We start from the raw sequence: 14,134 nt of genomic DNA, 5'->3' as shown, positions 1-14,134 counted from the left end.
GTTGGATAAAGAGACAAACAGAAAGAGATTTAGAAAGTAGAATTTACCCTTCCTTAAGTTATGCAGTTTTTACAATCACTTAAATTAGGCATCACTGTAATTCACATTATTTCTCTCACTGTAACTGTGACCTTAGATCTTACCTTTCTACATAATCTAGTAACCTGGAACAGTGATTTGAAGCAGGAGCGTCATGACCTCCTACTGCATAGAGAAAACCATCGCATGTGGCCACTCCAACACCTCCTCTCCTCTTACACATTGGAGCACACATGTTCCACTTATTTGTATGAGGATCATAGTATTCCATTGAACTCAAACAGGAACTTCCATCACGACCTCCAACTGAATATAACCTAAAAACACAATGAAAAAAACAAGATTTAATCTTATGGTCTGAATGACAAAATAGAAAAAAGGAGAAGATCTTTAAAAATATATTTTCTATCACCATATGAGCCCCAAATGTTTTTTTTTTAATGTTTACTTATTTTTGCTCACATGCATGCAAGAGAGAGGCAGACAGAGGATCTGAAGCGGGCTCTGTGCTGACAGCAGAGAGCCCAATGTGGGACTCGAACAGTGAACCAGGAAATCATGACCTGAGCCAAAGTCAGACGTTTAACCAACTGAGCCACCCAGGCTCAGCCACCCTCAAATGTGTTTTAATAAGATTAGATGTTATGGAATTTTTGCTTTAGCCAGGGGACATTATAATTAATATAATGGGAAATAGAAACTGAAAAATACAGTATTAAAAGTTTAAGTAAATGTACAGGAAGACACTATTGTCTAGTATATAAAATCATTCAGGTCTTAGATTTGCAAATGCATGCTCTAATATTCTTTAGTAACTCTAGAAAATGATGTTTAAACTGATTTCATACCCTAGATACATATTTTTTAAAAAGCTGTTTTATGTTTCTCTTAATGTTGAGCATGATAAAATGTAACTAACTGCCCAAGTGTGCCCTTTATGGCTGTAGGCCTCTTTGCTTGATTACTCATGGTTGTCTGCTAGGTCTCAGTCTTCAGTGTGTTGAAATTAACCAACAGGAACATTTTAAAGGACAAGTGTTGGACAATTTAACTGGCAGAAACACCCAGAAGTGAAATATTCACTAAGAAGTTTTTCTCATTCTAAATACTTTATGAAATCTGAACTTCATTTATTTCTATGAACATCTAACTCAAAAGAAGTATGCTCTAATCATGAGATATTATTAAAATTTAAAATTAAAATTATTAAAATTTAAATATTTGTCATTTAAATTATTAAAATTTAGATATTATTTAAAATTTAAAATTTTGCAGAAATTTTACTTATTGAGTAAGTATCTCCATACAAGGCATCTTGCACAATCCCTGGTACAGAATTTATATATAAGCAAAGTATCCCCCATTTTTTCTATTGTTTTAAAAGAATTGTGACTTCAAGCTACTCTTTTATTTATACACATTACACTGACAAATTATAGTATTGATTTAGCTGAACCCAGCATTGCTAATACAGTATTTATGTGCAAGAATGTATCACATATTTTCTTTTTCTGTAATTATTTAAAATACTAACCTACAAATATATAGTTAAATGTATATAGAAACTAATTACAATTAAGCATATTGCTTACATTACAGAATTCAAATATTGAGCTTGGGAGTATAGCCTTTTATTTGGAAATTAAATAGTCCTGCAAAGTGCACAAGTTACAACATCAATGACTTCTTTAATGTAATTATGTATATTTCAAACACTATTTATTCAGTCTCTTTCTTCTGTGTGAACCCTCCATTAATAAAATCCAGTAACACAGGGATTACACAAAAAAGAAATTTATGTAATGCCTTAATGAAAATGACATAATATTTGACAGTCCCTTTTGTAACATAAATGTTTGATGTATAGTAGCTATTATTTTATAAATTACCTACTGCAGCCTAGGCTATGTTATCATGGTTTCTTTCATTTGGTACATGTCACTCATAATGTTTTTTTATATAGATTTTATGGTATTATATAGTCCACAGGTGAACAATGAAATTACTATAATTTCAGTATAATATATTGATTAATACAAAGGCAAAATTACTTGATAAGAGTAAATGCACTGAATTTTTCCTCAAAAATGAACTTTGAAAAAGAAATGAGGAAACTGTCATTTGTGTAAAAGATAATAGTGTCATTTTGGACTGCTTTATGAATTCCTAGTTAAAACTAATGATGTATTTTAATACTTGAAAGATTTTGAAAATTATGTACTTTACAAATATATGCTATCAAACAACATCTCTAATCCACTTATTTTGAAACACAAATTTGCTAAGTGACTAAGAATTAAATGGAAAAATAAGTAACAATAATAACTATTACTGTAAATATTGTTAAAGTTATAAAAATAACCAAGAGATAGAAACGGTATACTCTCAAGCAGTTAGAAAAAAGGCTATAATGTATACACATAACTACATGGACAATTATCTTCTCAGATCTGCCCTCACAAGCTATTTAGTCATAACTTAGGTTGATTCTCTGCTTTGTTTCACTCCAATGACAAATTAGATGTTGAGAATCTGAAGAGCAGAGAAGAATCTGATGCTAGAAGTAAATGCACTGACATGATAGGAAGTGGCAGCTGACAGTTTCACAGAGAGAAAGGAAACGTGACATTTTAACTTAGAGTTGAAAGATGAGTAGAAATTTGTACGATGAAGAAATAGGGGGGAAAGCACTACATGCAGGGAAAGCATTATGCATAAAGACAAGAGGCATGAAAGGTCACAGCAGGTGATAAATAAAGAGTGGCAGGTATGTCACATTGACGGAAGGGGTGGTTGGGAAGGAGGGGAGGAAGAAGTGCAGCTGGTGAGAATAAAGGGCTTGTGTGGTATGCTGCTGCACTGGGATTCCACTCATATGCAATGAGAAAAGCACAGAGAAATAACATTCTTAGGCATCATCAGGTTCCTAGCTCAGTTTGCTGTGACTATTGACCGATATATCCCTTGCATGTCAAAAATTGGCAGGAGATCAAAAATATCCCTGATGTGAGTAAACTTTTCTGAATTTTGCAGAGAATGGCAAGAATCTGAGTCTTCCCACACTACTTTCCCTAACTTATGTGTTTATTCAGCACACCGATGAGTTTAACCTCAAGTCTAGCTACCAGGTCTCAGTGTTTAAAGACCTAATTTCCAGGTGCCCATCTGAGCAAGTGCCACATATTTAAAATTGTAGTAAATAAAATATAGCAGTTTCAGGAAACAAATCCTGTATTTGGATATGGGTTAAAACGTGTTGAGACCCAGGCTGTTTCCCACTTGAAAGCATATCATCTGTAGAGTATGACCTTTTGTCAAGAACTGTGAGTAATCTGAAATTGTTTCACTACTTGAAATCTAACAAATTAGCCTATCTTAGCTTCATAGATGCTGGAAGAAGACGCAAGACTCCTAGGTCAGAGGAAAAAAATGCTACTATTCACAGCACAATAAGCAACATGAGCTTCATGTTTACGTTGGGTCTTGTCCCCTGCCAAGTCGCAATGGGTAGATAAGAGACTCAAGTAAATACTGCACATGCAGCGGGGCTTGGCCTTTCTCACATCTGAGGAACATTAAGTTTAGGAAGTGCTAATTCATTAAAGAAAGCTGCCAACAAACCTGCCAAGCTTTGCTGTGAAAGGAGCGATTATCTTTATTATTCTGGCCAAGGAATGAATCTGCTCTCTGCTCCAAAGAAAGACAGTGGTTCTATCTTCCATAGCTGTTTGATTTACAAATATCCTTGCAAGACAGTGTGGAAAAACAATTGCCAGCACTTCTTACTTGGGAAATGTACAGTAATGCTAAAATCCCATTGTAGAGCTCTCTGCAAACTCTCTTGTGCTGATTGCCTGAGGTAGCCCCTGCTATCACAACCACAGTTCAAACATCAGGACAAAGTAAAAAGTAGGAGTGCACCCTCCCCCTTTAAGAATCTATCTTCTGTTTTGTTTCTTTAGATTCCACATGTTAATAAACAAACAAAAAGAAGAGTCAGACCTATAAATACAGAGAATAGTGGCGTTTGGGTGGCTCAGCCGGTGGAGCATTTCAATCTTAATTTTGGTTTCGATCATGATCCCAGGGTCTTGGGATGGAGCCCCTTGTCAAGTTCCATGATGAGCATGGTGCCTGCTTAAGATTTTATTTCTGGGGCACCTGTATGGCTTAATAGGTTAAGCATTCGACTTTGGCTCAGGTCGTGATCTCGCGGTGCATGGGTTGGAGCCCCACATTGGGCTCTGCTGACAACATGGAGCCTGGAGCCTTCTTCAGATTCTGTGTCTCCCTCTCTCTCTGCCCCTCCCCCACTTGCATTATGTCTCTGTCTCTCAAAAATAAATGTTAAAAGTTAAAAAATATATTTTTATATATTTCATATTTATATAAATATATATTTATATTTATATATATTATATATATTTTATATATATATATATATATATAGTTTCTCTCTCCCTCTGCCCCTCTCCCTCTCTCTCTCTCTCTCTCTAAAATAAAAAAATAAATACATTTAAAAAGTAAATAACTACAGAGAACAAACTGAAGATTGTTAGAGGGAAAGGGGTGGGAGTGGGCAAAACTGGTGAAGGCAAAGGGGAGACACAGGCTTCCAGTCATGGAACAAGTCATGGGAATAAAGGCACAAAATAGAGAATATAGTCAATGATATTATAATAGTGCTGTAAGGAAGGTGACAGATGGTAGTTATAACTATGTGAGCATAACATGAGATATAGAGAAGTTAAATCATTATCTTATATGCCAGAAACTACTGTAACAATGTACATCAAAAATACTCAAAATAAATAAAATTAAATAATCCATCTTTTATTTTATTTTTTGCTTATTTATTTTATTTTATGTAATTTATTGTCAAGTTAGCTAACATACAGTGTATACAGTGTGCTCTTGGCTTTGGGAGTAGATAACAGTGATTCATCACTTATGCTAGAAAGTCTTTCCTGATCTCATTTTGTCTTTTTCCAAGAAAATTAACATTGTATAAACTGTATCCTAGGTAAAGTTATTTAATTAACTTTATACATTGTTAATAGTTCATACTTTACAATATAGAGTATATTATTATAATTTTTAATAGTCATACTTTATCAATAGTGCATACTTTGGGATGACTGTAACCAAACCCGAGTTCATCTGCCTGATGAGTAGCAAAGACCATCACTGAAATATGGAGTATGCAACAAAGGGAGGGTATATTCCAGAGGCAGCCAAATGAGACAGAAGGGCAAGCCTCAAAACTGCCCTTCTGAAAGAGTAGAGTAGGGGAAATCTAAAGTCAAATGGAAAATAGCTGGTGAAACTTTGCCACTGAGGGGTACCTGGGTGGCTCAGTCAGGTAAGTGTACGACTTTTGATTTTGGCTCAGGTCATGATCTCATGGTTTGTGGGATCAAGCCAAGTGTCAATCTTTGTGCTGACAATATGGAGCCTGCTTGGGATTCTCTCCCTCTCTACCCTCTGCCTACAAAATAAATAAATAAACTTGGGGGAAAAAATGAAAAAAATTGCAGCTGAGAGTAGCCCTGTTAACTTTTTGGTTACCAGTTTCCATCCCCACTGTCTTTTGATCATTGCTCATTCTTGAGGGAATTGGGATGATGACCTCTCTATTTACTTTCTGCTGGAATGGGGGAAGATTGGGATTAGAGGAATGGAGCATTTAGTTCCAGGTTGAAACCCAACATTTTGCATTACCAAAGTTTTTGTACTTTGGTTATCACTCTGTTTTATCTAGGACCTTAGGGGAGATTTGTTGTAAACAAGTAGCTTGTTGTACTTATTGACTGATATCTTCAAACCAGTTCTCCTAAATAGCAGTTTTAGGTCCATCAGAGACTTGCTAGACCAAGCAGGCTATTTCAAAGTTCTCCTTACTGACTGTGTGTAGGGAACCTGTGGATTCTTGTCATGCATGTATGATGAATCATGGCTTAATTCCCTTAAGTTTCACTGAAAATGGGTGGTAAAAAGCACTTCATAAGATCCTGTCCAATAAGGTTGGAGCTGTTACTCTAGGTGCTCAGTTTTCTACGTCTTTAAATTTTTTTTTTTAATTTTTTTAACGTTTTATTTATTTTTGAGACAGAGAGAGACAGAGCATGAGCAGGGGAGGGTCAGAGAGAGAGGGAGACACAGAATCCGAAACAGGCTCCAGGCTCTGAGCTGTCAGCCCAGAGCCCGATGCGGGGCTCGAACTCACAGACTGAGAGATCATGACCTGAGCCGAAGTCGGACGCCCAACCGACTAAGCCACCCAGGCGCCCCCTACGTCTTTAATAACAGCACGTCTCCAGAATTTGGGAGGTGTAGGGTATAACGGTGGGGTACATCAACCTGCTGTGTTGAATGTACCTGATAATATCCAATTTCCTAATGTAAGCCCCATCAGGGACTTCTAAATCATGGAAGAATGTAGGAAGAGTCTTCACATTTCACAGGGGCTTAATCCCTGCCTACTTCTAGGGGTCACTCTTACCTAAGGGTTTTTTTCCCCCATGTTAAGTTGGTTTCTTGGCATATCTTTGCCAAAGTTCTTTTTTTTTTTTTTTTTTTTTTTTTTCAGTTGGGTGGAGTCCAGGAAATGTGTAATTTCCATTCAATGATCAAGGCATTGAACACTGCTTATGTGACCTTTGCCACAAATGCTGGTCCATTGTTGCTCCGAATTGTTAGTGGCAATCCAAACCTAAGAATGATTTTGCTTGCAACTGTTTTGACAACTTCTGAGGCCTTTTCTGAAGGTCATGGAAAGGCTTCAATCCAGCTTGTAAAAGGGTCTACAAATACTAGTAAATATTGAAAATTATCTATTGTTTCTGGCATCATGGTAAAGTCTACTTACTAGTCTTCCCCAGGTCCGGTGCCTCTAAGTTGTATACCTTTTAATGTTTATTTTTGAGACAGAGAGAGACAGAGCATGAACAGGGGTGGAGCAGAGAGAGAGGGCAACACAGAATCCAAAGCAGGCTCCAGGCTCTGAGCTGTCAGCACAGAGCCTGACTTGGGGCTCAAACCCACAGACCGTGAGATCATAACCTGAGCCGAAGTTGGACACTTAACCGACTGAGCCACCCAGGCACCCCAAAGTTATACACCTTTTAGAATGGGAAGAGCCCAGCCTTAGGATTGTTTTTATTACAGTGTCACATTTTTCCATAGTTCTCTGAAGACTGGGACCAACAATACACTTCCGGATCCACTGAAGAGTAGTATTTCGCCTTTATTGGATGCTTTGGGGAATATGGTTAATCATTTCTTCCATACAGTGTTCTGGGATAAGGATTCAATATATTTCCATCTGTTTTTAATGCCAGCATGGTGTCCAAATCCCCATTCCTTAGCTCTTTTGAGGTCTCCAAGGAATATTGGGGTTTTTATTTAGTTACCTCCATGTCTAGTACTAAAGCCATTATAGAGTCTTTGGAGTTTTTGTATGGACTGCCAACCTGGCAGCTTAATCTTCCCAACTGTGCCCTTGGCTTCTTGTACAGTATAATTTCTGGTGCCCTCAACAGTGGACAATAACTGATGGGTTACCACTGCATCCAGCTCTTCCTCGTCTTTGACCCATGAAACTGTCTGTCCATAAACATCTGGATTTCCCAATGGCAGATGCATCAAATTGGGATGGCCAGAATAAACCTATTGAATTATCTGTGTGTCTCTGGTGATCTTTCTGAGTGGCCTAGATAGGAACAGCCATTAAGATCATCTAAACATGGACCGTGTGGCAATTTTTCTCTGAGGTTTACCTCAAGTTGTCTAGTTTCAGTTTTCAGGGCTTCAGGAAGAAATAGTGGTTTTAGTTCTTGGTGATTCCAAGTCAAGAGAATGGGGAAAAAAAATGCAAACTTTTGTTGGGAGAGTCTTGCCAGATATTTGAGAAAACAAAATAATTCAGGATCTCGTCCAGTTTTTTAGGCAAACAACAAATATTCAAAGACAATTAATCAGAGCTAGAATCTAACATCCACAAAGGCATATTACTGAAACAGAATATCTCTCTAAACTCACCCTCATTTCCAAAGATAGCCAAATTAAGACTAATTTGTAAAATAAGTCCAATTTTAACAAACTTGGGTTCATTATTTACATAAGCACAACAAGAACAGTGATTGGCCAATATAGGTTTCTTTTCTTTTCTTTTTTTTTAAATCTACTTTTCTGGAATTTTTTCTTTAGTTTTGCTTGTTTATTTATTCTTTTGAGAGAGAGAGAGCATGTGAGCAAGGAAGGGGCAGAGAGAGAGGGAGACAGAGAGAGAGAGAGAGAGGGAGAGAGAGAGAGAATCCCAGGCAGGCTCTAAATTGTCAGTGCAGAGCCCAACACAGAGCCCAGCCCACAAACTGTGAGATCCTGACCTGAGCCAAAGTCATATGCTTAACCAAGTGAGCCACCCAGGTGCCTTTTGCTGGAAATTTTCATAAGGAATTTCAGATTGAATTTTTAAGTTTCTCAAGGCTAAGAGAATACTTGCTATCAGGCTTTGCCTGCAATGCCTGCAGATCTGGATGAATTCCTCTCATCTATAAGTCCCCCAAATATCCTGAAGTTTCTGCACCTACCAGGAAGTAACTTCTTTACTGCCCTGGTATGACTCCTGGGAATCTTATAAACAAGATTTTAGGATTTTTCCAAGGGGCTTCATTGGTTGCACAAAACCAGCCTTGGCTCTTTGAAACTACATGGTTATATCTGAGTCTATGATTGGATCCCTCAAATACGACTGTCCAGCCAAAGCCTCAGTCAAATGAGTGTTTCCAACAGTGTCTTGTCACAAGGAGACCAGATTCTTACTGAACTCCTGCAAATAAATACGTTATCATGGAAATATAAGAATACTCACTGAGAATTTTTGATTTCTGGAAGGATTGTAAGGAGAAAAAGATAAATGTTTCATGTTTGTTTACAAAGAAATATTTTATCAAATTTCTGTAAGTCATAGATAGCCTTAAGTCTGGAAGAGAAAACTTTAGAGAAAGAAGAGTCTCTTTGGATGCAGCTTTCCCATTACTTCTAGAAATTCTTAGTTGAGTTTTATGACCTTAAAGATATCAGAGACTTGTATTTGTCAATATGGTGAAACTGACAAGAAAATTCTGTGACATACAACACTTTAATAATTAGAATTACACTTGATGACATTTACACCAGAATGTATCAAAACGTTAGGGATTTTGTTTAATTTCTAGAATAGTTATAACATTCAACCATATAATACAACTTAAGAAGATTTATCATCACTTATTTGACAATGCTTCCCGTGTAATTTGACATACCAAAGAAATAAGCCTAATTAGTCAAAAATACATTATATTCCAACAAGATGAATTTTTTTAAAAAAAATGTATGCAGTTCCTCCTTTATTCCTCCCTGTCGTCTCCCATGTTGATATATACTTATTGAGACAAGGACATCCAGGGCACTGCATGGATCTGAGTTCTTGCGCTAGATGCTGTGATGTGCTGACTAGAATCTCTATCAGGAATGAAGGACTCTCAGCTATAGGAAGGCTGCCAAGAGTCCTCAGCTCTCAGAGGCCATCAGGGATCGCCTTGACTGAAGACAGCTGCCTTGCCAAGGGCATGCCCTCTGTCCAGGTGGTCACATCCTATGACTGTCATAAAAGCCCAGCCCTTTTGCCTAAATTTAGAATAGTTATGAAGGGTAATTCAACTTTTGGAACTCCTCAGAGAATTAGTTAAGGCTTCTGTTGATATTGTATCACTGCTCAGCTTCTGCCTAATCTTGCTTCGTATGCTTCCTTCTCTTCCCTAATAAACTACTTTACCTACTAATCTCCATAATCTTAGTCAGTCTGAACCACATACAAAATTCCTTTCCAAAGATCCCCTTCTCATAAACCTTCTACAGCTGTCTTTTTTACATTCAGAGTTTGTCCTAAGTTTTCCCTTTTTAAATACCCAGTCTCACTTCCCTTGCATATAGAGTTGTTTCCCTTATTATTTCCAGTAGTCTTAATTACATGTATTAAAATTATTTATATCTATTTTTATTTTTAGATTACCCATAAAACTTCATGAGGCATTGGACAACGTCCAAGTTGTTTTTTTTTTCTTTTCTGATGAATTTTTCAATGGAGATAAGTTGAACTTATTTGACATTCAATAAGCACAGAAAGAATAAAAATTTCATACATAATTCTGATCATTCTGAAGACATGTCCATTTTTAATTAAAACAACGTTAAATTATCTTTAACTGAATTATTTTCCCAGATCATGTGAACTTGCAAAACAATTGGGTTAGTTTCTATATTTCTGAGTCTTAGAATGCCCAATTTTTATAAGTGTTTACCTTTAAACTGACTAAATAGAGCTCTTTTGCAAATTAATTTTAGCAATACAATCCAGAAGTACAGAAATATCACATTTACAACATATGTGGAGACACATAAAATATAAAAACAAGATAACAAAAAACATGTTAAAGGCCTAATTTCCAAATATCCCTCTTTACAACACAAATCTAATTGCAAGATGGTATTACAATTTATGGATCCATTAATTGGCCATTTTTATCTGGAATGTAACAAATATTGTGTCTAAGCAGTATTGCACAAAAAAAAGATTGCCAAGTTTTAAAGAATACAGCCCAAAGGGCCACATGCAGGGGTCAAACTATCATTTCCCATTCTCCAATGAGAACAAAGTTGTTTTTTACTATAAGCTGCTTCAATAACCAAACCAAATTAAGTCCAGAGTAACTCTGTGAGCACTGGTTCCTCCCTAAAAGTCAGAAGTCACCTACTGAACTAAATGGCTTCCTAGTCATCCTTTTCTTAATCAAGAAAAAGAGGCCAAAAAAACACAACCCCATATTTGGAGGTAACCGAATGGGTGGAAGAATGTCAACCAAACCAAATTGGAGAAGACTAAGCTCATCTGTGGTGGCACACAAAATACTCACCATGAGATGTCTGTCCAAACTGAAATCAAAAACCATTTCCTTGCCATAGTAGGAGTGGGGCCCCAGGGATGTTCTCTAGGACAGAGTCCCAGCTGCTGCATGGACTCATCACCTAACGCCTGTTAGCAGCTGGGGACCTACAAACCAAGGGCAAAGAGCTTCTGCCTGGCTCACCAAATCTGTAAACAAACTTAAGTTCCTCTGCCAGATGTGCAGCAAAGACAATCACTAAGACATGGCATATGCAGCAAGGAAAGGATTTATTCCAGAGGCAGCCAAACAAAGAGACTGAAGGACAAGTCTCAAATCTACCCCCTCCACCCTCCTGAAGCAGGAGAGTGAGGGAAATTCAAAGGCAAAACAAAAAGATCTGAGTAAAACATCACAGCTGTTCTTATTAGTCTGCAGCTTACAGCAGTCCCATTAACCCTTTGGTTACCAGTTGCATGGCTACAGAAAGCGTTTCCAATACCACAGCTTCCATATTTGAAGGTCTTACTGACTAAGCCTATGATATTCAAAATATAATTTTCACTCACAACATATTGTTACTTAGAAACTATGTTCAGACATCCCTTCCTTTGCATAATAAAAATATAAGAATTTCACACCCCCCACAGTGTAAAACCTTTGAAGCAACTCCCTGGATCCAGAACTCTGTGTGATCCTTTGTTTCTCAATGGATAGAGAACTCTTTAATCTGATCCCAAGAGAAGTCTTGTCAGTGCTGCTGTCAGAATACTCTAGTATCTGCCCTTCAGGGAGCTCTCTCATGAGATGTTCCTGTTAGAGTATCTTACAGTACAGCAAGCAGAATTTCAGTAAGCTTACAACAGTTTCTGTGAATGCTCTTGTTCCTGCTTGCTATGAAACATGGATACCTGTGGCAAATCTAGTTTAGATTTGCTGACATTGCAACATGGCTGGTAAGCAAGTTTGTATGTAGAAGTCTGATAGAAAACACTTAACTCTAATTATTAGAACATGCCCATTTTTTTTACAAGAAACCTCTACTTGTAAATATGCACAGGAATTGGGGTCAATTGACCACATTCCAAAAATCGGTAGAATTCACTAACCTAACATCTGGTAGAAATGGTCTCTACTACCTAATCCTTCCATACTTCCTTGCCAGCAGCTCCTCTCCACCGATTACAATTCTGCATTTCCTTCCTTTCATGTTTCCTATTTCCCTTTAACATAATGTAAGCTCTCTGAGGGCAGATTTGATTTATTTTCTTTGACATATCACCATGGCCGGTACATGTTTGTACATTTTTTTAAATGGATTAAGTTCTTGGATTTCAGTTCTTGAAAAAGGGTGATTCATCTATAGAATTTGTCAAAGAAAAGGCACGTATGTTCCCCTGAAATAAGATTTTGACAAATGGCAGAAAAAAGTATTAATCATGTGTCCTGGGGACACAAAAGAAGGAATGATTAAATTTAAATGGGTGAAGTTAAAAAAGTGGTTTATGGAAAGGTACAGATTGAACTAGGCTTTGGATGATGGAAAATAATATAAATGGTCTCATTTAGGTTTTATGGGTAAAAGAAAATCTAATGCATTTTTAATACTTCCTGACACTATTGTCCTCAAATGCAATAACCTGAATCCTTTTAGTATTGATGTTGCCACATGGAATTTAATCCACATAGAGAACCAACGAGAGTTGTGCTAGGCTAGAGTTGTATCACTTTGGAGAGATTTCAAATGTATCCAAAGATGAGGTGAAAATTTGAGCAGAGAAACTAGGTGGACAGTGGGAGGTGAGTGCAGAGTCACGAGATATTAAGAAAAAAAATGGAAAAGAAATTGAAGCAGAGAGATGAATCTGTGAAAGGGCAAAAGTGTGTGTACCGTGTCAGCCTGTTCGAGTAAACTGAGTGATTTGGTATGTCTGGGACATAGGGCGCTGGAAGGCAGCCGGTAGAAGTGGAGACGAGAAGGAAGGCGAGGTGTCAATCATAACAGATAGTGTATGCCAGACTGAGGGATCTGGAAGCAGCCATGCTCCACAGGGAGCTCAAATGAACTGTCTTCCTTTGCTCTACATTCTAGTTCTGAGGCATGGTTTATCCAATAATCCCTTTGGACCACGGGAATACACTATATCCAGTCTACTAGTGTGATGAGACTCTGATAATTTTATAGTTTCCTTGGAAAATTATAAATTATTCTTCAGCCAGAGTGATCTTCATAAAATGCAACCGTGTCACTGCCCTTTCTTAACCTTTTATAACATCTTTACCTTAGCTAAGTTGCTGTATGACCCAGGGTCTGCCTTTCTCTCCAAATCCTTGCGGCCACTCTCTCTCATTATGTCACAGCCAAACTTAACTTGTCCTCCTTTTGTTTGCATGTCACACTCAGGGGCTTGACACAAATTGTTCCTTTTCGTTACAGTGCTCCCCCACTTTCTGTAAATCTGTTAAATTAACTAAGTCCCAGCGTAAAAAAAAAAAAGTTTTTTCCAGGAGATAAATTACATACTTCCTGAGCCTCTTTGTAGTCCCAGGGAAACTCAGCAAAAAAGGAGTTGTTTTTTTTTTGTTTGTTTGTTTGTTTGTTTGTTTTAATTTTTTTTTTCAACGTTTATTTATTTTATTTTTGGGACAGAGAGAGACAGAGCATGAACGGGGGAGGGGCAGAGAGAGAGGGAGACACAGAATCGTAAACAGGCTCCAGGCTCTGAGCCATCAGCCCAGAGCCCGACGCGGGGCTCGAACCCACGGACCGCGAGATCGTGACCTGGCTGAAGTCGGACGCTTAACCGACTGCGCCATCCAGGCGCCCCAAGACAATACAATTTTAATACAAATTATTTATCATACAAAAACTTAGGCAATTTGGGATCCCAGCTTATGAAAAGAATAGTAAAGTTGAATACAAAACTAGAAATAGTATCTTTCTTGGAAGGCGCCTTGCAAATGACAGTCCTTGAGGCTTAAGTTACTGTGCTAGATATTGGTGCACACTGGAGAAAACAACACACATTTACTTTGTAAGATTCTTCAAACTGTGTCAGTTTCAGGCTGAACAGAAATTGCAACTGCCCCGTGAGTATTATTAGTATGAAGTTTTGAATGAATGAGCAGAATAAGTTTTGCCACAGTGAATCATGAAGCGAACCCAGCTA

General features: G+C 37.5%; 1 protein-coding gene across 2 annotated transcripts in view; it reads right to left on the bottom strand.

The window, feature by feature from the left end:
- Positions 1 to 14,134, bottom strand: part of KLHL1 (kelch like family member 1) — a 358,028-nt gene that overhangs the window by 24,807 nt on the left and 319,087 nt on the right. For both annotated transcript variants that reach the window (XM_025924317.2, XM_086710730.1), the window contains exon 9: positions 144 to 356. In XM_025924317.2, the coding sequence (XP_025780102.1) occupies positions 144 to 356 (213 nt within the window). The remainder of the gene's footprint in view (positions 1 to 143; positions 357 to 14,134) is intronic.

Source organism: Puma concolor, chromosome A1 (assembly GCF_028749965.1).
Source record: "Puma concolor isolate L17-30 chromosome A1, mPumCon1.1.hap2, whole genome shotgun sequence".
Lineage (NCBI taxonomy): Eukaryota > Metazoa > Chordata > Mammalia > Carnivora > Felidae > Puma > Puma concolor.
This window is presented reverse-complemented; position numbering and strand designations above follow the sequence as displayed.